General features: G+C 43.3%; 2 protein-coding genes across 4 annotated transcripts; one reads left to right on the plus strand and one right to left on the minus strand.

Moving 5' to 3' along the window:
* On the minus strand, window positions 1–22,814 carry atxn7 (ataxin 7). Its single transcript, XM_089009567.1, has 13 exons — window positions 22,681–22,814; window positions 21,657–21,756; window positions 18,248–18,472; window positions 17,997–18,065; window positions 12,332–12,436; window positions 9,237–9,543; window positions 7,328–7,671; window positions 5,949–6,031; window positions 4,899–5,179; window positions 4,626–4,818; window positions 4,038–4,159; window positions 2,464–3,478; window positions 1–1,399 (listed from the first exon to the last, which is right to left on the minus strand). Exons 3-13 carry the CDS (start codon window positions 18,462–18,464, stop codon window positions 1,382–1,384), a joined length of 2,754 nt encoding a protein of 917 aa, XP_088865693.1. The 5' UTR covers window positions 18,465–18,472; window positions 21,657–21,756; window positions 22,681–22,814; the 3' UTR covers window positions 1–1,381.
* thoc7 (THO complex 7) lies at window positions 22,671–25,781 on the plus strand. 3 transcript variants are annotated; one of them, XM_089009583.1, is made up of 9 exons: window positions 22,671–22,697; window positions 23,864–23,969; window positions 24,176–24,296; window positions 24,750–24,877; window positions 24,997–25,083; window positions 25,236–25,293; window positions 25,360–25,426; window positions 25,510–25,579; window positions 25,648–25,781. In XM_089009583.1, exons 2-9 carry the CDS (start codon window positions 23,951–23,953, stop codon window positions 25,707–25,709), a joined length of 612 nt encoding a protein of 203 aa, XP_088865709.1. In that variant the 5' UTR covers window positions 22,671–22,697; window positions 23,864–23,950; the 3' UTR covers window positions 25,710–25,781. The 3 variants fall into 3 exon arrangements, with proteins under 3 accessions (XP_088865709.1, XP_088865708.1, XP_088865710.1); XM_089009582.1 differs by lacking the exon at window positions 22,671–22,697 and adding an exon at window positions 23,032–23,155; XM_089009584.1 differs by lacking the exon at window positions 22,671–22,697 and adding an exon at window positions 23,062–23,155 and having other exon boundaries at window positions 23,867–23,969.
* Window position 25,782: the final 1 nt, after the last annotated feature.

Here is a 25,782-nt window from a genome sequence, read left to right on the forward strand (position 1 = left end):
AATATATATATATATATCGGTAATAATAATAATAATTTCTTTTATAAGCGCCTTTCAAAACTCTCAAGGACACTTTACAGTCACAGGATATTTTTTTTGCGGGTGAGCAGCGGCAGCCACACGCGCCAGCGTTCACTCAACCCAGATAACTAATAGCTAGCTATCCAGCTAGTTAGACAGCTGATAGATCGCAAATAGATAGCTAGCAAGGTAGCCAGCAACGTTCAACCTTCATAACTCAAATAGATCAAGTTAGCTAGCTAGCTAATAGATAACTAATAGATAGCTGGATAGCTAGGCAGCTAAGAGATAGCAAATGGTTTTCTTGGATCCATGATAGATATTAGACAGAATAAGAAGTTATCATATTTAAAAGTTTTATGCCGTTGTATGCTTAGTCAACACTTGTGACTCAATACACAATTGAAGCACGGGTAACCTGGGGTCAATCTGAGGTCAACAGACACCGCCTCTCAAAGTGTCATCTTCATCTAGGAGATCTGGCCTGGGACAGAATTTAGGACTTGGCATACTCCTTTATCACCAACGTTATTTACGACTTGAACATCCTGCACAGGAAAAGCTCATTAGCCAGGTTACAAATTTATCATTTCATGGAAAACGCAACGTTTTATTGCCTACAGCTGTTCGTGCTTAGAACTCAAGAGGCGTGGTATTCTAATCAAGAGAACTATGTTTTACTCATGTATCACTTTTGATTTGCATGTACTCTCAATAAATAGCATGGCAGAAGGCTGCAGAATACAGACGTATGTCATGAGTGACTGCGTTTCCTACCGGCAGTAGGGACAATCTTTCTGGGTCTTCCGAGTCTTCGTCAACAGTGTCTGAGTCATATCATATTAACGTACGACCGCGCGGGAGGATTTGTACGAGTGTTTTGATCTGTCAATAACATTTGCTGAATTGTCTTGCTAGTGAGGACAAAAAAAGCGTGGGAGGACACGGTAGGACATTGAAAAACACGCAGATGGGCTAGTTTGTCTCCCGTAGCGAGCTCAAAGCAGCCCTAAAGCGGAACCAAAGTGCACCCCGGAGACTCACGGCTGTCGCCTCTCCTTTCCTCCCGCCTCTCTGGAAGACCATTCGGAATAGCGGGACGAGGCCACACCAGCGAGCGAGCGAGCACCCCTCCCCCCCTCCGACTGACATGGCTTTGGGAGAAAGAAGGCGGCCATTTTGACGCGAGAGGCCGGCCAGTTCAGATCATCTCCAACCTGAGGATTGCGGGAAACGGCTCTAGAGGATTGCGGGTTTTCGGTTGAGAAGGCCTCGTACGGTCCCAAGCGGGGTTGCTTCGGACCATTTCCCCCCCCCGTCATCGGGACGCATCCACACACTCGGCGGGGTGACACCAATGTCAGGGACGGGCCTTTGGCTGCATCGGGGGTGGGAGAGAAAAAATGTAAGCGCACAAGCTGGAATGTCATTGAAGGACATTTTCGAGATCAATTTGAATATCGTTTATCGCGGGAGATACGTTCCAAAAATAGCCCGAGACAGGGCAAATCTGCGGTGTACAATGTAGTCAGCTTTTTCTTTGACACAATGCAGAACTTTGCTGCTGTGAAATGTAAATTTCTCCACTGCGAGATTAATAAAGGCAAATCCAAATCTCTTAGCTATCTAACTGGATCGTTAGCTATCGCGCTAGCTATCTATTAGCCATCTAGCTTGCTTTTAGCTATTTAGCTGGCTATCTAGCTAGCTAGCTAGCTAGCTTTCTATCTAATTGAGCTATTCCGGGTTGAGTGAACGCTGGTGCGTGTGGATGCTGCTGCTCACCCGCAGAAAAAATATCTTGTGACTGTAAAGCAGGGGTGTCAAAGTCATTTTTTTGCCGCGGGCCACATTGTAGTTATGGTTTCCTCTCGAGGGCCGTTATGAATTTGGGGAAGCCATTAGAACGTTTAAATCCCTTCAAATATTACATATAGAGCACACAGCAAATTAATGAATAACTCGTTTTCAAATCTGAAGTGAAGAATAATGACTTTTATTGTGGTTGACATCCAAAAATATGACATTTTGGCTCAGATTTTAGCAATCATCATGGAATTTAACAAGTTTGATTTGCTTTCGCGGGCCGAAAAAAATGATGTGGCGGGCCGGATTTGGCCCGCGGGCCTTGACTTTGACACCCGTGATGTAAAGTGTCCTTGAGAGTTTTGAAAGGCGCTTACAAATGAAATGTTATTATTATTATTAACTCTTTTTTTATGATGAAAGAAGAGAGTCTAAGGTTTCTTATGAATGTTTATGTAGTCCTAAAGTTCTATGTACTGCGAGTCCTGGAATTTAGGTGACAATGCCAAAAACCCTGGCACTGGAGTGGACACATTTTTGCACATCGTCTGCCAGTGAATGAGTTAAGCGCCTAGTGAAGTATTAATTTGACCAAAGGGTCCCCAATGTCATGAGCCCGAGCGGTTGACAACGCACCTGATGTAAATGCGAGTTGTTCGGCAGCCCCGGCGTCCCTGGAATCTTGCGCCCGTGCTTGCCGTGGAGATTGTTGATGGCGGGCGACTTGGATACTTTGGGTCGACCAGGTCCAGGACCCCCAGCGGGCCCGAGTCCGCCGCCCCCGGCGCCGCTTTTGCGCTTCTTGCCTTCCAGGCGGCCGTCCGACGAGTGTCCGCCGAAGCCGCCGGCGTGCTGCTCGGCCGAGGACTGCTGGTGGACGAAAGGCCCCAGGGAGAGCGTGGAGTCGCTGCTGTTCATCACCACGCTCATACGCTTGATGGACTCGGCGGGGCTACCCGAGGGGGGGCCTCGCCCCGGCGGGCCCGAGGAACCGCCCGCCGAGCCGGGCGGAAGCTCGGCCTTCAGGCTGAGGGAGTTGCTGCGCGCGGCGGGCCCGCAGTTGAGGCCCACGCTGTGGACGCCGCTGTGGGAGGACGAGGGAGCGAGCGAGCCGTGGTGGTAGTTGCTCGCCGAGCTGCCCGCGTTGGCGCAGTTCTTCTTGAAAGGGGACGAGGGCGGGTAGTTGGCATTGGCGGCTTCCGACGACACCGTCGAGCTGTTCTTCCTCTTCTTCCCCGAGACCAAGCCGGCGCCGCTACTGTTAGCGGCCGCGACGGAGATCTCCTTGGGCCTGACGGACAACGACTTGGTCGCACCGGCGGACGGACGCGACTTGAGCGTCCGGCCCGAAGCCAGCGGAGAGGCTAAAGGGGAGGTGGACGAAGGCATCTGCGGCGACGAAGACACTTGTCGGGCCTGCGTGGTGCCGTAGGCCGGGTGCTCTGGCGCCCCTTGCGGAGAGCTGCGGGCGTTTAAGGTGGTCCCGTAGGAGAGCGCGGGCTTGCCTTCAAAGGATTGGCTGTAGGGGGTCTGGGGCATGGCGGCGGGGGGGCAGGGGAAGCCCGACGACGGCGTGCTACCGGGGGAGTTTGTGCTTGTCCTATGGGCAGGTGCAAAGGAAGCGCTGTTCTCCGAGGCCAAAGGGATTTTTCTAAAAGACAGGAAGCGCAAAGTACCTTGTGAGGTGGTTCGCAAAGTTGCTACGGAAATAAACGTTGGTCTGTTATTGCAAAGAAAATAGAGTTCTGATACACTGACGATAAATCGGGTAGCTCCAAAATGGGGTACACACTCAGACAAGTTACGCGTAGTATTACGGAAGCCCTCGTGATCACATGACTGCAATGAGCCAATGGATTCATGAATTTACAGAAAGGCATTTTTACAATTTGGTTACAGACCGTGGAGGGTCTGGAACCAAAGTAGCAGTAGGGATATATATATATATATATAGGGGCGAAACTACCAGTAAGACTTTAGTTAGCTGACGAAGCTTCATGGATAAGAAGCGAAACTTCAGACACCTTCAAAGAAGAAGTACAGATGAGGGCTGAAGAAACCTTTTCATCGATGGACCACTCCTGTACAACTGAGAGCTTACGCAGACCAAAGTAGCTCATGCATGTTTCACCACAAAGAGGCAAGAAAGTCACACGGGCAGCTTATCAGATCACATGACCCGGTGTCGCGATCACGTCTTGGCGACTTACTTCCACATCTGAGAGTTGACGTGCTTGTCCATCATTGCAGAGAGGACGTATCGCATTCTGTCCCATCGCCTGTCGAAGGAGTAACAGCCTCTCCCAAACAGTCGACTTCCAAAATTACAGTACTGGAAAAGAGACTTGGAATTAATTTTTGGTACAAACCGTCGATAAGGTTTGTACAATCTTCGCCCCCCCCACAAAAAAATGCTTTAAAGAAGTGGAATGTGTTACAGACAAAAAACAGATAAATACATAGATAGATAGCTAAATAACTTGATGGTGGCTAGATGGCTAGCTAGCTCAATAGCCCAATGGTGCGATAGATCGCTCGCTAGGTAGCTAGCGAAGTAGGTAGCTAGGAGCTGGATGGATGTATAGATGTATAGATGTATAGATGGATGGATGGATGGATAGATGTATAGATAGATAGATAGATAGATAGATAGATAGATAGATAGATAGATAGATAGATAGATAGATAGATAGATAGATAGATAGATAGATAGATAGATAGATAGATAGATAGATAGATAGATAGATAGATAGATAGATAGATAGATAGATAGATAGATAGATAGATAAAACACTTACAGCTACCGGTCGAGGGTGATAACCTGAATAGTGACAGTGCATTTTGTCAGCGTTCTCCTCACGCTCCTCATTTTCGCCCTCATCACTGGAGGCTCGAGAAAGTCCATCGGGAGCACTTTGGGGGTGGTGCGGCGACTCGTGGACTATTGCGGGGTCCGCTGGGGTACCACCGGGCCCGTGTATGTTGTTTAATCTGTTGGACAGAGAGCACCCGTTTTGGGGTTGAAGGTCAACAACACGGTTTGGCGTCAACAACACGAGAGAACGACTGACCGTGGAAGACCAGGGCTGTGAAATTTGGCTTTGTTGGATTGTAGAGTCTTGGTGGGCTCTGGGGCGGGTCCGTTGCCATGGCCCACCGGATGGACATCATAAGAAGTGGCAAGATGGAGGGAGGGGTGCGGGTCCCTGAGAGGAGGGGGAGGTTGTTGTTGGGAATGGCTTTGGTGAAGCTCTCTCTCCCGTTCCTTTGTTCGGTTCTTGTACTCTGCCAACAATGCGTCAAAGCGTTTCCTCCGTCCCGGCACTGCCCGCCGCTGGGTCATCGAATGTGTCTAGTGTGGCAAAACAAAAGGGAAGAAGACTTCTTATTTGGGAGAATCAGCATGTTTAGCTTTGACTATTCACGCCGTGAGGCTAGCTTGTCTTTTTGGAATATGGAAGAAGTAGCTTTCGTCGGCACACCGCCCTCTGCTGGCCAGTGAATTTGACATCCAAGTGGCCTTCAGCTCACGTTGGAACAAACGTCATGTGACCGGAGCCACGACGGACATTTATAAGCTGACACCTGGACAGCAATTTTAGTCATCGCGCTCTTGGGGTGGCTGAAAACGGTGGGTTCATTTGCTAGCCGCTTATAAATGAAATGTATTATTATTATTATTATTATTATTATTATTATTATTATTATTATTGTCATTATTATTTCATTGGCGCAAGAAACCTTACACTCGCTTCTTTCATCAGAAAAAAATCGAGTTAATTACTAAGTTATATGGGTCTGGAGTTATCTTAGCTTGAAATGGGGGTAGCTGTATAAAATGCAACACAAAGCATTCACATTGATTTATATGGCGCTTTAACACCAGCTGAAGCCGGAACAAAGCGCTAACATGAACAAAAGGCAAACGATGCCCTCTAGTGAAAGGGAAACATATTGCCAGAGGTTTGACCAGCACGTTATTGGCACGCAAGAAAAACCAAAACAAAATGGAGAATGGCACTCCACGTCACACTTTTTATTTCCTGAATAAATTCGGAAATGGCAGCGAATGAGCTAACTAATTTGAAATGACACGGCAGGCAAAAAGTGAATGCAGTCACCTTGCATGTTAGGGATCTTGTGCAGGTTTTTCGAGCTGTCACATCCACAACGCCGCAGTGAATGTCTGGATTGAACTCACGCTCTGAAGTAGGGAAGAGAGAGGGAAGTGAACAAAAAAAATACGTGATTAATATAGCGCAAGTGTCGGTAACCTATGGCTCGCGAGCCATATATGGCCCTTTTGATGATTGCATCTGGCTTGTCGATAAAACGAAATACACATTCTCGCTTTTTCACTGTTCATTTCCTGTTTGGGCGGCAGTTGGCTGAAAGCGTAATTTTGATTGGATGCTACCGACCTATGGCCGATGATGTCGTAGCAGGTAAACGCCCCCTTTTAAATAAGCCTGACACTTTGACAAGCCCCATGCTAACGTTAGCATCAATAATCTTCTGTGAGAGACAGCAGAAAGCAACCGTGCAAGCTAATGAGCCGTGTGCAGGCTAGCTAGCAGTAGCTTCGCCGATGGATCCAGCTAAGATGACTTTCATTCCGATCATTTGGCTGGATTTTTTTTCTTTACCAATCATGAGAAACGGAAAACTATTCATATTAAAGGACAACCGCCACCAATTTTTTTGTTTCCGAACTGACTTAAAAGTGTCCCAAAACTACTTCAAAATGACCTCGGAAATGGCGAGTTTCAGAAGGTCCCGCCCCCTTGTTGGTGACGTCACACCAGTAGGTCTTGCCTTGCTCTAGAATCAAAATAATGGCTTCAGATTCGGAGAAGATGCTTTCTTGTTACTCATCCAATTATGAATATGATTCATACACAGTAAAGTCTCGTTATATCGATAGTACTGCTTATTACGATACTATTTCTATAAACGCAAGGAGAAAATTTACATGCCGCAGGATCGGATATATCGATAGTCCGGTTATATCGATATTTTTTCTGACTCCTGAGAATATCGATATAACGAGACTTTACTGTAGTTCTGAAGAGGAAAGCATACATGTTTGCAAACGTTTAAAGAAGTCCTTCCGTATCATTTTGAGGCGTCTGGACTCCAATGTAGCTCCCAGAAAATGCACAAGATGGCGCACAAGCGCCGTTGGAAATGGGCTGATTTGACTTCTGGGAATTTGTGTCAACTAGTATCAAATGGTAGTCTTGGTGCAAGACACACAACAAGTCACCATCGCGTTATTTATGTGTTTTCCTTCTAATTTCGCCATCAACACGAAGTTTTCAGACCAAACAAAGTACCGCAAAATTCATTGTGTGTCGCTTTCTCAGTCAGGGGCGTTCCGTCCGTGACGTCACATACGGACTCGTCACCAACTCGAAAACAAGACTTCCTGAATATTCAGTGCAAGTCTTAAAAGGTAAAATAAACCGATGGAGAGTATGTGTGACGTCACCCGGCTTACCTGTCCCTTTTTTGTTCAGGTGGCGCCTGCTACCGGCACTGCCGCTGTTGCTGCTGTCCTGCTTCTTGTCGGAGAGAATTGACAGGTGGCCTTTGCCGTTGGGGATCTGACCCGGGGCCAGTAAAGGAGGCTTTGGTATGGAGGGACAGTGAAGGCCCGGTTTGAGGGTTGAGGATGAGGAGGCGGTGACGGTGGTAGCGTTGGAGCTCACAGTGGTGCTAGAGGAGCATGTGGAGGAGATGGAGGTGGAGGTGGTGGCGGTGGGAGCAGAAGGGACCTGCAGCATCTTAGCTGACGAGTCCACATTCAGGTGCATCTTCTCCACCTTGACAGCCGGGGTGAGGCTGGAAGTGAAGGTGAGAGAAATGAAGAGGACCGCAAGGAGGAAGCTGAGCGTTAGACATTTTAGAAACATCGAGACGGTGACAAATGCGCGCATGTGGATGGAGCTGCAAGGAGAAAACACACATTCGGTGATTGGTTATTCATATATATGGGGACGCTGTTTTCTTTGGGGTGTGCCCGCCATAAAAACGCTTACGTCAAGTTGTGAAGAAGATTGAGACAAAAGGACGAAAAACACGTCAAAAGTTTCATTTCAAAAACCGCATTTTCTGAACCAAAAGCCTTCATTTTTTTTCCAAAAGATGATCCAGCGCCTTATAATCTGGTGTACCTTATATGTGAAGTAATATTGAGCACCAACAGTTGTCAGAAAACTCATTTGTTATCTATTAATCGTTTGACTGACCTACATAAGATACGAAAAAAACAACTTTATTAGTTCCACAATGTGTGTGCGGAAGTGTCGCGGCTTGGAATTGAAGTGGATTTACGTGGGACAGGAGATGTGAGACAATCTCGTTTCATCAATGGATGTGACAGCTTCGTGTTTGCTTTTAAACATTCAGTTTGTAGCAGACGTGCACATTTCACACATCCGTCCTGACGCCTCAAAATGACCAGGATGAACTTCTTTAATCGATTGCAAACATGTATGCTTTCTTCCTCAGAACTATATGAATCATATTCATAACTGGATGTGGAACAAGAAAGCATCTTCTCCAAATCTGAAGCCATTGTTTTGATTCTCCAGCAAGGCAAGACGTCTTGGGGTGACACCACGAACAAGGGGGCGGGACCTTCTGAAACTGGCCACTTCCGGGTTCAACTTGAAGTAGTTTTGAGACACTTTAACTCATTTCTATTGGTGTTTCGCATTTGACTAAAAATATCAGCCTGCGTGTTTTGGTGCTATAAAACGTTTTTCTGATGTCAGTTAGGAAACAAAAAAATGGTGTCGGTTGTCCTTTAAGCGTGACACAGTGTAATGCAAGTGTGTTGGTTCGGACTTCAGCAAGCATCATAGCACTTGACATGCCTGATTAGATTTCTCGGGCCGAATGAAATGATGTTGCGGGCCAGATTTGGCCCTCGGGCCTTGACTTTGACACCTGTGGTCTAATGGATGCATAATGTAACCCCAGCCTCTACTGTAGCGCCTTATAATGTGGTGTACCTTATACAGTAAAGTCTCGTTATATCGATATTCAAGGGAGTCCGAAAAATATCGATATACTATCGATATATCCAACCCTGTTTGCATGTAATTTTCTCCGTACGTGCATAGAAATAGTATCGATATAACCGGGACTATCGATATATCCGATATCGAGATAACGAGACTTTACTGTATATGGAAATATGTCATTCATTGACGGTGCGCTATGTAATACGGTGTGCCTTATGATTCGGAAAAATGGTATGTTTGCATCTTAAGGTCACTGAACTGTATTGCAGATACCGCAATCGACGTTACAGACGGTACAGCGTGTCAAGTACAAATATTACAAAGATACTATTGCGCAACCGTGGCACCGCACCCCAAACCGCCGTTGATCCAACTTACCTCTTGTCCGGCTGCAGCATCCTGAACGGCGCAAAGGGAGGTCTTCGCTGGATACCCGACAACTTGTCTTTGGCTGGTTTGAGTAATTTGGGATTGGCGGAGGACGAGGAAGAGGAGGATGTCGCGGAGGAAGAGAAGTTCGATGCGGCGGTGGCGGTTCGGCTAACGATCCCTCCGCTTGTCACTCCGGCAAGAGACCCTGAGGCAAGTCCAGGTCCAAGAGTGCTGCCAGCGCTGTTCCTGTTTCTTCCCGACAAACTAAAGGGGGAGGCGGATGCCGACTTGGTGGCAGAATTATGTCTTCTCTCTGGATGAACGACACAAAGAAGGTTGGGAAACGATGCATTTTTATTGTAAGCTTACGAGGACTTTGCCTTCCCATTACAATAACAAAAAAAAAAAATAATAACACAAACAAATCAATAAAAAATGCAGTTCAGGTTGATTGAAGAGGAAATTGCCCAAAAAAATGTCAATGTGGCTATCCCGTGACTAGCGTACAAGAACCCTCTTCTAAAGTCAGAAGGGAATAACGGGTATTACCAGTGTTTGAAATAGCGTCTGCCCGGTGACCCGGGGCGTACAACTTTTACGTCGGGCGCACAACTTTCAAAACGTCTCGGCCCGGGTGGCCGACAACTTCTTCAAGAAAAAAAAAGTGTTATTTTAGTGTTATGCTCCATTATAAACATATAGTCACTGACAAACAGTCAGTCACTTTTTGTCATGAGTTTCAGACACTGGTATTACCCATGATCCTCGGGAGCGCAAGTCATCTAAAATAAAATGTTTTTAAAAACTAATAAAAATAGGGGATGGCGAGAACCACCAAAATGTACAAAAAAAAAGGCTTGGAGGAGAATACAGAGTACAAAGCTTTGAAATACAGGAAAGACATGAATGAAACATCCTTTTGCAACTCGCCGTGATTTCAATGTGAATAAATCAAGAAATAACGAGCATAAAACGGGTGCGCGGTGTTGCAGATTTGTCCTGACGCGTGACGATGATCTACGGCTTTGATTGAGCGCTCATCTTCCCACAGCCAAGAAGAAAGAAAGGCAGGCCGTAATACAGAAAAAAAAATATGTGCGCTGACAATACACAGCGCCATTTGTGATCCATGCAAACTCAGCCTTAAAATAGAAACAACCGATAGGTCAAGAGCTTCATTTTCATCCCGGAGCTTCTCAGAATGACACGATGAAAGGTACTGCTAAAGAGAGCGAAAATAGGGAGGGTATTACTGACTCTTGAATGGCAGAACTCGGAGGGAAAAAAAAATTGCAACCTGCTGTTGAAAATGATTTTAAAAAGACGCATTGTCATATCATATACACCACGAAAAGAATTGTATGCCAGGACAATCCTTCGTCACGATGAGAGGCGCATCTGCGACATTTTTCTTACTTTTACACTTTGAGGAGAGTTAAAAAGCTTCAAACGTGCCTTAGAAACTGGCTGTTAATTGGAGCAGAGCTCCCTCTTGCGGATGAGCACAAAGTGCGGCTTAAGTGGCCGTTTCTTCAATGTATTAAAGGACAACAGACACCATTTTTTTTTGTTGTTTCCTAACTGACTTCAGAAAAACGTTTTATAGCATCTAAAATACCCAAAACACGCAGGCTGATATTTTTAGTCAAATGCAAAACACCAATAAAAATCATTTAAAGTGTCCCAAAACTACTTCAAAATGACCTCGGGATGGCGAGTTTCAGAAGGTCCCGCCCCCTTGTTCGTGACGTCACGCCAAGACGTCTTGCCTTGCTCGAGAATCAAAACAATGGCTTCAGATTCGGAAAAGATGCTTTCTTGTTACTCATCCAGTTATGAATATGATTCAAATAGTTCTGAAGAGGAAAGCATAAATGTCTGCAATCGATTCAAGAAGTCCTTCTGGATCAATTTGAGCCGTCAGGATTTCAATGTAGCGTCCCAGAAAATACAGAAGATGGCGCCCAAGCTCTGTTGGAAATGGGCTCATTTGTCAGCTGGGAATTTGTGTCAACTAGTATCAAATAGTAGTCTTGGTGCAACACACAACGATTCATCATCGCGTTATTTATATGTTTTCCTTCTAATTTCGCCATCAACACAAAGTTTTCAGACCAAACAAAGTACCCAAAATGCATTGTCACGTCAGGAATCGTCAAGACTTCCGGAATATTCAGTGCGAGTCTTAAAATGTAAAATATAGCTATATGCGGTGGAATCTTTGTAAAATACGCTTAGTAGGAGTCATGTGAAGTGATTTTACAAATTATGGACACAACTTGTCGGGAGGCGTCGGTTGTCCTTTAACTATTTTCATCTATATATGTGTTTATTATTTATTTAGATAATTATCTATGTATATATTTTTCTTTTGTATTATTTGTTTACTCATTTATCCATGACTTTATTTAGATAATAATCTAAATATTAATTTATTCAGCTTTATATTTATTTATATTTAACTATGTTCATCCATATATGTATTTATTATTTATTTGTTTCATTAGATAATTATTTCTATGTATATTAATTTTTTAGTATTTGTTCACTCATTTATTCATCGCTTTATTTTGATAATTAACTATACATTTACATATTCATTTATATGTGCTTCTCCATCATCCGCACTCCTCATTGTTAGCTCTCAAAGCGCAAACACACACCAGTTATTGAACAACAAAATTAGGGTCGACGCGAGAACCATATCAAATATTAACAAGGGATTCGGATACACACGCAGGCACGTACGCACGCACGCACACGCGAGTGAGTGTTAAGTAAATAAATCAAAGTTGGTGGTTTCTGCGTTAAACAGGCAAAGTGATTAGGGATACGGTGTGAAGAGCTTGGGGGGGGGTACCACAAACTGTATCGCTGTGAGAAACGACCCCACCAGTGATGCTCCGGTGGCAGCCGACGGTTTAATTCCCACCAGATTTATCGTCGCTGTCTCGCTTTCCTTTTGAATAAAACATCACGGCGGCGGCACGGGGGGAAAAAAAAAAAAAAAAAACGTCCAAAGCGTCCACCTGAAGAATGCGGCGGGAATAAAGTGGAAACAAAGTGTTGCTCTTGACATAATATTTATCGGCAAGACTTACCGTAATGTGCTTGGAAGGCTTGGGGCTTGACGACTTGACGACAGTGGCCGCACATCACCAGGTAGAAGTCATCTTGCGCAGGATACTGGCCAAATATGGGCATGTCTAAGAACAGGAAGAGGGCGGGTCACTGACAGGGTACGAGTCATCGGGAAGCAAGCACTTAACATCACCACGTTCTGCTGTTTGCCCGTGTCATCAAATGGGGGGGTTATGGTGTGTTAAAGGACAACCGAAACCATTTTTTTTGTTTCCGAACTGACATCAGAAAAACGTTTTATAGCATCTAAAATACCCCAAAAACGCAGGCTAATATTTTTAGTCAAATGCAAAACACCAATAAAGATGACTTAAAGTGTGCTAAAACGGCAAAAAATTGAGCTGCGAATTGGGCATTTTCAGAAAGTCCCGCCCCCATTTCTTGACGTCACGCCAAGACGTCTTCGCCTTGCTCGAGAATCAAAACAATGGCTTCAGATTGGGAGAAGATGCTTTCTTGTTACTCATCCAGTTATGAATATGATTCAAATAGTTCTGAAGAGGAAAGCATACATGTTTACAATCGATTCAAGAAGTTCTTCCGGGTCATTTTGAGACATCACGAATGATGTGTAGCGTCCCACAAAATGCAGAAGATGGCGCCCAAGCTCCGTTGGAAATGGGCCGATTTGTCTGCTGGGAATTTGTGTCAACTAGTATCAAATAGTATTCTTGGTGCAACACACAATGATTCACCATCGCGTTATTTATGTGTTTTCCTTCTAATTTCGCCATCAACACGGATCAACATGAAGTTTTCAGAGCAAACAAAGTACCCAAAATGCATTGTGTGTCGCTTTCTCGGTCAGGGGCGTTCCCTCCGTGACGTCAGGAATCGTCACCAACTCAAAAACAAGACTTCCTGAATATTCAGCGCGAGTCTTAAAACGCAAAATCTAGTCATATGCGGTGGAATCTTTGTAAAATATGCTCAGTAAAAGTCATTTGAAGCCGTTTTACAAATTATGGACACAACTTGTCCGGAAGGCGTCGGTTGTCCTTTAAGAGAAGGAGAGAAACGCTAGAGCGCAACCTCTCTCCAGTTCGGCGGCTGTCAAGGACCGTCGAAACCTCGTCGACGGGGGCCTGGAAGGGGGGATGAGGGGGGGACCATTACTCAATGACCATCTAACAAGGCCTATGAGGTGGGGCGCCTCTCAGGGTGCTGAGTGGCATTCATTTATGGGGTGAATTGACACACCTGAGCCTACTTTGGCCGTGCGAATGGAGTGAAAACACTTACCGGTAGCTCAATGTCCCCTTCAATGAGACACTTTTGTGATGGCTCAAGTGGCCACGGGAGAAAAAAAAGGCAATGGCTTTACAACTCTGACAAAAGGCTTCTAAATGACATATGGAGAGGGTGAAGACAAAAATGGCGCATGCCACCGAGAGGCTGACTTTGGCGAATAGGCAATAAAAGCCACGCAAAGTGGCCTGTTCACTCATTTCTTCGTAAGTCATAAGCCTGCGAGTCAGTCTAATTTAACTTCTTTCTGTTCAAAGCAAAGATAGGGAGGCTAGTAAAGTACTTGTCAAATCAAATAAAAAAATATTATTATTATTACAGTAAAGTCTCGTTATATCGATATTCTCGGGAGTCGGAAAAAATATCGCTATAACAGGACTATCGATATATCCGATCCTGCGGCACGTAAATTTTCTCCTTGCGTTCATAGAAATAGTATCGTAATAAGCAGTACTATCGATATAACCGATATTGATATCACGAGACTTTACTGTATTATTATTATAACATTTGTCTTTTGTACAGCCACCTACATTTCAAGCTCAGATAACTCCAGACCCATATAACTTTGGAATTAACTATTTCATTCTGCTGAAAGAAGAGAGTCTAAGGTTTCTTATGATGTATTGAATGTTTATGTAGTTCTAAATCTCAATATTCTGGGGGTCCTGCAATTTGAGTGAAAATGACAAAAACCCTGGCATTGGAGTGGACACATTTATGAACATCATCTGGCAGTGAATGAGTTAAACCACTGCAAGTGAAACAAGGATGCAGAGAGAGGAAGTCCTCAAGGAAAGGCAAGCGAGGTGAGTAGCAAAGCCACAAAAAAAGAAATAAAAAAAACACTAGATGGAAACTGAAACAGAGCACAAGCAGTTCTCAGCAAGACAAGGAGAGCGCAAGGAAAAGTAAAAAAAGAGAGATTGTGAGCAGCAAAATATCGGCAGCGAATCAGAGTCCAGTTCACTTGGTGATGAATGATCGAGATGGCTGCCGGACAAACGCCATACAAACGCCGCGAGCTCTGAACTCTTTAGTTCACAGCGAGACTAAACAAACTGGTACTACTTGACGCAGGTTGATGACATCATCAGTATTCGCCAAAATGAGCCACCGTTCAACTATATGTAGCATTCTGCGCTCACTCATCGGAGACAGAGAAAGAAAAGGTGTGTCACAGCTTCCGATTTATGATACACAACGTGATGTACAACGCAGCGATCTGCCATTGACGAGCCGCAGACTTGACAGAACGCAAGAAACTCCTCAGCGGGAAAAAGCGAGAATCGACTAAATTTGGATCAGCAAAAGAGTCTAAATGACATTGCTGTGGCAAAACAAAACAAGTTTAAATCATAAACGTGCTAGCTGAGTGTCCTTGAGCAGACACAAAAAGTCCTCATGACATAATACATGAGATAAGCTTGAGAATCTGAAAGGCACAAAAATAAAGTACAACCGTTAAAGTCCAATGGTGGCAACTGAACTCTAAGGTATTCGTTGGGTTGGCAACTTTAAGGACAACAGACGCATCCGGACAAGTTGTGTCCATAATTTGGAAAATCACTTCAAATGACTTCTACTGAGGGTATTTGACAAATATTCCACCGCATAAAGCTTATATTTTACGTTTTAAGACTCACGCTGAATATTCAGGAATTCTTGTTTTCGAGTTGGTGATGATTCCTGACGTGACGTCACGTCAGGAACGCCCCTGACTGAGAAAGGACACACAATGCATTTTGGGTACTTTGTTTAGTCTGAAAACATTGTGTTGATCCATGTTGATGGAGAAATTGGAAGGAAAACACATAAATAACGCGATGGTGAATCGTTGTGTATTGCACCAAGACTACTATTTGATACTAGTTGACACAAATTCCCAGCAGACAAATCAGCCCATTTCCAACGGCGCTTGGGCACCATCTTGTGCATTTTCGGGGACACTACATTGGAGTCCCGACGCCTCAAAATGATACGGAAGGACTTCTTTAATCGATCGCAAACATTTACGCTTTCTTCTTCAGAACTATTTGAATCATATTCATCACTGGATGAGTAACAAGAAAGCATCTTCTCCGAATCTCAAGCCATTGTTTTGATTCTCGAGCAAGGCAAGACGTCCTGGCGTGACGTCACAAACAAGGGGGCGGGACCTTCTGAAACTGGCCACTTCCGGGTTCAATTTTTTTGCGGTTACAGCACACTTTGTCATTTTCATTGGTGTTTTGCATTTGACTAAAAATATCATCCTGCGTCTTTTGGGTATTTTAGATGCTGTAAAACGTTTTTCTGATGTCAGTTAAGAAACAAACAAAAAAATGGTGTCGGTTGTCCTTTAAATTGTGCGGCTGCATTAAAACTCGGCACTCACAGTTCTGAGCGAAAGATGACTTTTCATTGTTAAATTGACAATGATCCAGGGACATGAAGAGCTATCACCCTAATCTGCATCGCCTACTGCACTCATTGAGTGCAAAATTTCAATTAGGCGTCTGGTAAGCAAGGATGTCATAAAGGGCCAATCACAACGACAGCAGATGCTATGGACAGATGTATGTAAATATATTTCTTTTTTAAATGGTGCCAAAAAGTCAACTATAGGCCAAAAAAAAGCACAGAACACAAGCAACGAGAATTGTGTTATGCGTTTACGACAAATTAAGAGGAAAATGGAACATTAGGGGATAATGTGGACTTAATCGGCAATTAGCTATCCTTATTTTTACCCAAAGAGCTTGTGGAGTTTGGAGCATGTTATTATATTATATATGGCCATAAAGTCTGTTGTGCGAGCAACCCCACTCCCTACTTAAGAGTAATCCCTGTCAGACAGGGCCTTGCCACCAAAACGACGCTAACACTTTGTTGTTGCTAGCAAACAAGCTAACCGTATGATGTTAGTTTGTTTGCTAACTACATGATGTTAGCTTGTTTGCTAGCATGAATATTTGAATGTTAGGAGCAAAGCGAAACTTCATCTTCTGCGCTAAATCCGTGTTCACAAGTCTTGCAACTTGAAAATCCACGCAGGGAGCTGGAATTGAACCGAGCACCTCTACATCGCAAGGTGTCTGCAGTATCCACTGGTCCGCTTAAAACGATGTAGTGATTTTTAATTTTTATTTTTTTGTGGGGGCATGTTAAGTGCTGCTTTTAGACATTTAACTATCTGGTATGGTTAGTGCTTTTTACTATCTTTGTGACTGCTTTATTTCCTGTACAGGTATATGATAGTTGTCCATGTTAAACACTTATACCGAACATGTGAACAATAAATACTGGCCAGTTATCTATAAGCTATATAGCGATATAGCGGGCTGGCTATCTGTCTAGCTAGCAAGTTACTAGATATCTGTTGGCTAGCTAGCTGGCTTTCTATCTATTTGACTTATTTCCGGGTTGACTGAACGCTGGCGCGTGTGGCTGCCGCTGCTCACCTGCAGAAAAACTTATCCTGTGACTGTAAAGTGACCGTGAGAGTTTTGAAAGACGCTTAGAAATGAAATGGATTATTATTATTATTATTATTATTTATGACAGCTTCAGCTGTTGTTAAAGCGCTATATAAAGCAATATGGATTATATTCTTAACTGTCATTGTTTTACCTCAATTACACTTTGACTGTTTGGTTACTTAGTTTTTTGGACATTAAATGTAAAAAAGTTATTATTTGCTCATTAAAAAGTGACTTCCTTTATGAACGATTTGTCACCACCCACATTTTTTTTGAAATGATAGTGGCAATCCGTTTCGTCAGGCTGATTTTAGTTTAGTTACACAATGTCAAAGAAAATAGGTCATCATCAGTCTAAACGTGAAATAACTTTCTTATCTCAAGATGATCCTTTTGTACATTTTTATCCCTGATTATTCATAATAAAATATAACTCTAAGAGGCATTGAGTGTTCATAGAATGCAATGGTAACTTATCAAAATATTATTACACTCCAAAACAAAAACAAGTTTGTCTCTTTCCACGGGGTGAATGATATCGCAGGTCTATAATCACTTTTCCCATGTTTTAATTTCAGGTGAAAGAAACATGTCGCAGTCTGTCACGCGTGTTTACATGTACAAGACAACTCGAGGGTGTTGTTATTAATAATACATTTTAGGGCAATACTCAATGACAGCCAGTCTAAGTTATCCGAGAAGTTATTTTGGGGACGGATGTCAACTACCACATAAATAACAGACATGTTTCATCAATAGAAAGTCATGTCGGGTCATTTGATCTCCCGTAGAGGGCCTTTTGAACGAAGGATTTAAATAGTTTTACGTGTTTATGTCCAAACCACCAGAACCAAAATACTGTACTGTACACATTTGGCCCTGGACGAAAAAAAAAACAACAACAACATCCACTCACCTTCTCTGCACAAACGCATGGCTTCGCGATTTTTCCCCAAGTCTTTAAAACTTTCTTCCAATTCAGCACCTGAAGAAAACGTGGCGACAGAAGCGAATAAATAGTTGCACGTTGTTCGCCACTCGGGTTTCTTCATCTTCCGCCGACAACTGCATGCGAACGGCCACAAATAAGCAGCCTGGGTCGCCGGCGACGCTGGCGCTTCCACCTCGCTTTCGGCTCGCACGTTTCGGGAAAGCTAGCGGGCTCACCGTCGTTTCCGTGGAGTTTGGCGGCGTCGACCCAGTTGCTCCAAGGCTGTCCCACCATTATTTCTGGACTCGGTAAGGATCTCCGCTCCGCAACAGTCGCCATTGCTGTGGAGCCTTCTCCCCGCTGGATCGGCGGCGGCTGCTGCTGCTGCTTCAGCTGCTGCCTGGCTGTTCGGCGCTGCTCCCCCCTGACGTCATCCTCGGCCCTTTCCGACATTCTTTCCGCTACAATGTAACGACACGAGAGTCACACTCGGCTCAGGAGAGGTCTTTCCTCGTGGCTTGCGACCCCCTTCCCCAATAAACAAATCCCGAAACACGCGCGTGGCCACTCGGCTGGCGTTCAAAATATAACATTAAAGGACAACCGACGTCTCCGGACAAGTTGTGTCCATAATTTGTAAAATGACTTCTACTGAGCGTATTTGACAAAGATTCCACCGCATATAGCTATATTTTACGTTTTTAGACTCACTCTGAATATTCAGGAAGTCTTGTTTTTGAGTTGGTGAAGAGTCCGTACGTGACGTCACTAAAGGACCGCCCCTGACCGAAAAAAGACGCATTGTAGCGGTCCTTCCATCACGTCAATGTATTTTGCTGTAATTGTTTAGTCTGGGGACCTCGTGTTGCACCCAAAATGCGCCAGAAGAGGGCGTCCAAGCTCCATATAAGGAATTTATCAGCCTGTGGAAACAGAGGTGGCCATAGGAGGTCGCCATTTTGTGCCTCTTTTTCATTGAGACGGAGGCACCCTGAGATCGAAGTAAAAGTGACCAATCCCCAAGAAACGGGGCGACCATTTAATAACCTTTTGAACCTGACACCTGTGGGAGTAGATTCATGTGGAAAAACTACCAATTGAATAACCGCGTTTAAAAAAAAAACACATTTGCCCAAAATACCGTAAATTATGTTTATCATATACATTCATTGTATTCATCTAGGTGAAAATACCAATCACAAAGTATTTTCCAAAATATGAGACACATATGAAAAACTTTATTTCTATACATATCCTCGCAGATATTTTCAAACGATTGCTTAAAGGACAACCGACGCCTCCGGACAAGTTGTGTCCATAATTTGTAAAATGGCTTCAAATGACTTCTACTGAGCGTATTTTAATAAGATTCCACCGCATATAGCTATATTTTACGTTTTAAGACTCGCGCTGAATATTCCGGAAGTCTTGTTTTCGAGTTGGTGACGATGACTGACGTGACGTCACGAAAGGACTGCCCCCTGACCGAAAAAAGACATTGTAGCAGTCCTTCCATCACGTCAATGTATTTAGCTGTACGTTTGGTCTGAGAACCGTGTTGCACCCAAAAGCCGCCAGAAGAGAGCATCCAAGCTCCATATAAGGAATTTATCAGCCTGTGGAAGCGGAGGTGGCCACTGGAAGTTGCTATTTTGTGCCTTTTTTTTGGGTGACAGATGTTCCCCCATAATGGCACATATAATTCTTTAATCGATTGCAAACATGTATGATTTCCTCTTCAGAACTTTTTGAATCATATTCACAACTGGATGAGTAACAAGAAAGCATCTTCTCCCAATCTGAAGCCATTGTTTTGATTCTCCAGCAAGGTAAAGACGTCCTGGTGTGACGTCACGAACAAGGGGGGCGGGACCTTCCGAAACTCGCCATTTCCGGTGTCATTTTGAAGTACAGTAAAGTCTCGTTATATCGATATTCAAGGGAGTCCGAAAAAATATCGATATAACCGGGACTATCGATTTATCTGACCCTGTTTGCATGTAATTTTCTCCGTGCGTGCATAGAAATAGTATCGATATAACCGGGACTATCGATATATCCGATATCGATATAACGAGACTTTACTGTAGTTTTGAGACACTTGAAGTCATTTTTATTGGTGTTTTGCATTTGACTAAAAATATCAGCCTGTGTGTTTTGGGTATTTTAGATGCTATCAAACGTTTTTCCGATGTCAGTTAGGAAACAAAAAAAAAAAAAAAAATGGTGTCGGTTGTCCTTTCAACAAAATTCCTTGGAAATGACAATGTGCCATCCCTGAGGAACTATTTTTCATCTAGACCCGGGGGCGACTCACGTGCCTTGGGGCACCCATTCCAGTGACCCCCGGCATCATCTAAAACGCCGCTACATGAATACAAAGATCCCATGACAACAAAGACACATCATTCATTGCCTTTCATTTTTCCCAAGGGTATGATGCAACCAGGGACTAACTACAACACGGCATCTCGTTGGAGGATGGCCACTCTCTGAAGAAATACAGTATATAAATAATTCTGGGGGGGGGGGGGGGGTGGAACATGAATTACAACTTGTTACTCAAAGTATTGGACTGACTCTACTCCTTGATGTACTGGGAGAAAATTTGTATGGGGTTCTTCGCCGAGACCGCTGGTGCACCATACAAGTTCAGGCTGACTTACAGGCAAAGATTTGTCTTCTAAAGAATTCCATAACCACTTTTATATTACAAAAAAATCCATCCCAGATAGTGCAAGCAAAAATAATAATATGAAAATAGCTGTGGAATGAGCATACGTGCACAACCTCGTTTCACTCATTTCTCGACTGGTTAAAAAAAAACATCCACATAAAATCAAGTGTAGCTATGCTCACAGAAATAGGAAAAATGAATAAAATAATAACGTGAGAAGGTGATGAAAAGACTTCATTTCTACATTTTCTTCTTCGATATCACATTTGACGTGATGAAATAGTGACAACGCAATTGTGATGCGGATTCTAGGAAGAGTTTTTTTTTTGAGGTGAGCAGTGGTAAAAAAAAAAAAAAAAAAATCGATGATATAAAGACTGCATGGATAAGACGTCATGGTGATCTTCGTGAGATGACAAGGGTGACGGGGGTAGAAATGGAAAGGTCGCCAACAATAACTTTTTGAAATATAACTCTAATACATAACGTGGAATACAGTTAAAGCTTCAAACCGCGAACGCAGATCGTCATTGAATCTGAATTAGAAAGCCTTTAATGGTCCCACAATGGGGAAATTGGTGAGAATATTTGTTTTTTTATCTTTTGACCCCCCTGCCCACCCCTTTCAATGTTGCTGCTGTAGATTGCAAATTTCCCCATTGTGGGACAATTAAAGGCCTTCTGATTGTGATCACTGTGATTTTGTGTGTGTTTTTTTGGGGGGGCGGGTGTATGCTGAACCGAGCTGTCAGGCACATAATCACAATCAAGTTAAATCTGTGTGTGTGTGTGTGTTAATTATAGTGTAGTTGAGACTAACTTTATATAAAGTAGATTACAGCAATGGTTGATATATAAAGATGTACGAGTCTATCAGGTAAGAAATAGTGCATTTATAAAGCGGCAGTTCTGAGAAATTGTAATTCGTGTGAATGGTGCACATTGGTCATAAAGAAGGGAGTTATTACCTTGGCAAATAAGCAAAAAAGTAACTTATTTGTAACAGAGTCAGCTGATCCGCATCAGTTTTGGTTTCTCACTGGCTGCCACACACACTGGAGAAGAAATCTAGAAACACACATGCACATTGAGGGAAGGCGAGTTAGGTAGGCAGAATTATTCCTTGAATAGTCTATTTAAAAAAAAGAACATATAGGCAGGTATTTCGCTGAAAGAGGTTGTAACAATCTTTGATAAAAAGCATCCTAACATTTTTTGTTTCACAGATGTATAGACGTTGTACATTCACAGTTGTATATTTTGTTTACAAATAAAATACATTGTGTTCAGCCATATTTTCAAAAGATCCTATTTGAGCTGTAACTTTACAAGCAGATACATTGACATCTTTGATCACTTTTACCATAGATAGCTGGAGAGCTAGATGCAACCTACATTGAGAGTAAATATGAATAAAAACGGAAAAACGTACTGTATTCTCCCGTCGCCCAAACCTAACGCGAACAACATCGCGACCCTACAATGCAGCGCGAGTACAATGCAAAGCTGATAGAAAGCAAAAAAAAAAAAAAAAAAAAACTGAAGTGAAGACAAAAACAACCCTTTTCGGTGATTGTCATAAACTTTAGCCGTCAGTCCCAAGCCAGAACAAGTTTTGAGGAGCCTTGCTTTCCCCCACCTCCAAATCAACAACGATCATTGGTCATTTTGAAAGAGAGTCAGTCTCTGACGTGCGAAAAGGTACGTTCAGTACTTCTGCGAGTACAAGTGAAAAACGTAATATGCATATCTGACAAAAGTCGTGGAGCGAAAGCAGGTTGCATCCAATCCGGCTCAATGTTCCTGCTCCAAATGCTATGAGAGAGAGAGAGAGAGAGAGAGAGAGAAAGAGCATTCGGTGGCTACGTCGCCCTGCTAGCTAAAGCCCGAAGCCAGCCATGACTAGCATTAGCGAGGAAGCTGCCAGCAGCCTGACAGTACAAGCACAAGTCAGAAGCAGTCGTCACAGACTCGCGGCAAGTTTGCCCTTACCAATCCTACAGATGCCGGTAAGTGTCTAAAAACGCCAGGCTGATTGAAATCAACTGGATGCGACGGGCGAAGGGGACGGGACACGACGAGAAAGAGCGAGTGCGGCGCTCAGCCTCTGTGGAGGTCTTCACCAGGTGCTTCCATGTCTGTTTACCAGACTGCATTCTGGGGGAATGTGACGTCACTGAGCCTACGACGAGCGCGACCCTATCAATAACTCACGCGAACTTTGGCTCGGGTTTAATCGTTTCGAGACTGTTTGAGGAAGTACAGAACATATTTCGGGCATAAACGGGTCTTTGAATCTCTGTGTAAAATATCGAAATTACAATTAAAGTATGCAGTCAATCTTTTCCAGGTGTGGGAAGTAACGAAGTTTTTTTTACTAATTTTCTCCGAGTGGTGTAGTGGTCACTTGAGAAGTGGGGGGCGCATGGGGGATGTGGGGGTATACGCAATGCCGACCGAAAAACAAGTGGGTATACGCCGTATACCCTCGACTACACCTTTGCTTTCTCCTATCCATTTTCTCCGCGTTAGTTGATTTTTGATTGTTTGGTTTTAAATCAGGGTCTGGCCTTCTTGTTTTGTGCCTGCATATTCTGCCTCTGCTTGTGTGGGGTTTCTCCGACATTCTAGAATAATGCATGTCACATGAACATAAGACTCCAAATTGGCCCTATACGCAAACAATGGTGTTCAGGGTGGACCTGGATAGATGTACAGTACTGGGTTTAAAAAAACCACTGTAACGCTATGCAGTTTAAACATTGAACGATTATTTTTTTTTGTACCACAAGAGGGAGCTTGCATACCACTAATTGTGCAACACCGCTAATCGCATAAATCCGTGTTTTGAAGAAATAGGCTTGTTCCGTTCAACTCCCGAGGATAATGAAACAACTTTAAAAACGGTAAAACCAAGGGATGTTGAGATATTGGCCCACTGAGAACTATGGGCCCTAAAATGGAAAACAAAAGAGGAGAGAGCAACGGCATGAATTGACACGGAGCACAGCGACAGATTGAAATATTACCCGTGTATTTATTGCCTCTTTTCCCCCAGATTTTTATGTTATGGACTACCAGACAGCCAAAAACGAGTCAGGCTAAATAGTTTTTCTTTTTGTGTTTTTCTTGTATTTTTTTATATATGGATGACTGCGCTTCCCATATATTCCAGTAGAGGGCGGCAAAGGCGTGGCATTGAGTCTGCTCACTCTGTCCTCGTCCCCAATTCACCCGAAGAAGAATACGAACCGATGAAGACATGGGGTCTGTCACAGATGGTATGATTTGAATGTCTTCATTTTGCTTTATGTCCGTCAAGTCAATGGAACTGGGCCAACACTTTCAAATGAGTTGACATCTTGTCACCTCACAATGCTAACGCACATACTCCACTTGCAACAGTCGGCGTTGGTCCCTTCTCCATTAGCACCGTTAGCTGCTAACACGAGACGTAACAATCCGGCTATTTCTGGTTCCTTTGCAGACGAAGTTATTCGAAAGCGTCTTCTTATCGACGGCGACGGAGCTGGAGATGATCGGAGAATTAATTTGTTGTTGAAAACCTTTACTAAGTGGTGCAACTCACCTGCAAGCCCGGAAGAAAGGCAAGTAAACTAGACAGATGTGGATCTTTTAGCTTGAAACATCTTACGAATTATCTTCTTGGATAGTCATGCGTTTGACTTTGATATATTTGTTAAATTGAATGAGAAATCGCTGCTGTTTTCTTAATTTCTCCCACAACACACAAACACAAAAGACTACGGGTGCATTTCAATGAATAGTTATGATTGACATAATATTGCTCACCTGAACGAGAGAGTACTCTATAATACGAGAAAAAAAACAAACATGGTTTTAAGATGACAATTGAATTGGCCATCTGAAAAACAAACAAAAGCATATGTGTGAACTTTTTTAATTGAAATACAAGATGCATTTCTTCACCTCACATTTTGAGTGTCAGAAATCTTCTTTTCCTTTCGGCTTTTTCCTTGAAGGGGTCGCCACAGAAATGATTTTTTAAAAAATGTTTTCCCTTACATAAAAAAACACAGCTTTATACAGTACCAGAGGATGCTTGGAACACTGGCCCAATGTGAATTCTCTCTGGGGAAGACACTGATGGTGTATGATATGAATCTGAGGGAAATGGAGAATTATGGCACAATCTACACCAATATAGGTAAACCATTTACCCCCATTTTGTTATTTACTTGTATATTAAAAGTTTACTCCACACTGTTTGTGTGTGTGCGTGCTGGAAGACAATTGTCCAATAATCTCCTTCCCTCCATTTGACAGAACAAAACATAACTTCCGCACATGAGAAAATAGCAGAATGCAAAAAAGAAATCCAGAGAGCAAAGAGAGTAAGAAAGAACCGCCAAGGTAAGAATATTTACCTAACCGTTTCTATGTCTGACAAATATTATAAGCTAAAACAGTGTGTAATTGTTATAACAATGTTATTATACTTGAGTGCTTGTTATTTTTGAGTATACCAGAAAAAGTTTATTTTGGTTGCCATTTTTGTTTGGCAGAATACGACGCTCTGGCAAAGGTTATTCAGAATCACCCGAATCGTCACGAAACACTCAAGTGAGTTCTGTGAGCCATCAACTGCATTTGTTTCCTCGTCGCCGTATTGACATTGTGTGCTTCCAGGCAGTTGGAGGCACTTGACAAAGAACTCCAGCAGTTGTCCAACATTAAGGAGAATGTAGACGCTAAGGTAAAGCAACGCTTCCCCTGTTTATTTGTAACAACGCGCACGTGTTATTTGGATGACGTGAACTTTGTACGCTCCAATTTCAGTTGGAGCTTCGGAAGAAACAGTTCCACGTGCTACTCAGCACCATACAGGAACTGCAGCAGACCCTTGAAAGTGAGTCAACTCTCTTAGCGCAAATGACAAACATTTTTTTTTCCCCTACTGATTTAAATCTCACGCAGATGATGAGAAATTAGACACGGATGAAAACAATCACCAAAGTCCATCTCAGAGCGCCGAATGAGGAACTCCGTTTTTTGGAATAAAGTGAACCTGTTTTCTGTATTATTTTTTTTTTAATAAATGTGAAAACTGCT

The sequence above is a fragment of the Hippocampus bargibanti genome, linkage group LG12, assembly GCF_051943395.1.
Source record: "Hippocampus bargibanti isolate YZ-2025 linkage group LG12, ASM5194339v1, whole genome shotgun sequence".
NCBI classification, from domain to species: Eukaryota; Metazoa; Chordata; class Actinopteri; order Syngnathiformes; family Syngnathidae; genus Hippocampus; species Hippocampus bargibanti.

Excerpts from the sequence above, each read along its gene's own strand:
- thoc7 (XM_089009583.1), top strand. Across the intron at positions 24,878-24,996 it reads CACAATCTACACCAATATAG|AACAAAACATAACTTCCGCA; the intron begins GTAAACCATTTA and ends TCCATTTGACAG. Across the intron at positions 25,580-25,647 it reads ACTGCAGCAGACCCTTGAAA|ATGATGAGAAATTAGACACG; the intron begins GTGAGTCAACTC and ends AATCTCACGCAG.
- atxn7 (XM_089009567.1), bottom strand. The coding sequence starts at position 18,464 with ATGTCGGAAAGGGCCGAGGATGACGTCAGGGGGGAGCAGCGCCGAACA. Across the intron at positions 5,180-5,948 it reads CAAGATCCCTAACATGCAAG|ACACATTCGATGACCCAGCG; the intron begins GTGACTGCATTC and ends TTGCCACACTAG. Across the intron at positions 4,819-4,898 it reads CACAGCCCTGGTCTTCCACG|ATTAAACAACATACACGGGC; the intron begins GTCAGTCGTTCT and ends TCTGTCCAACAG.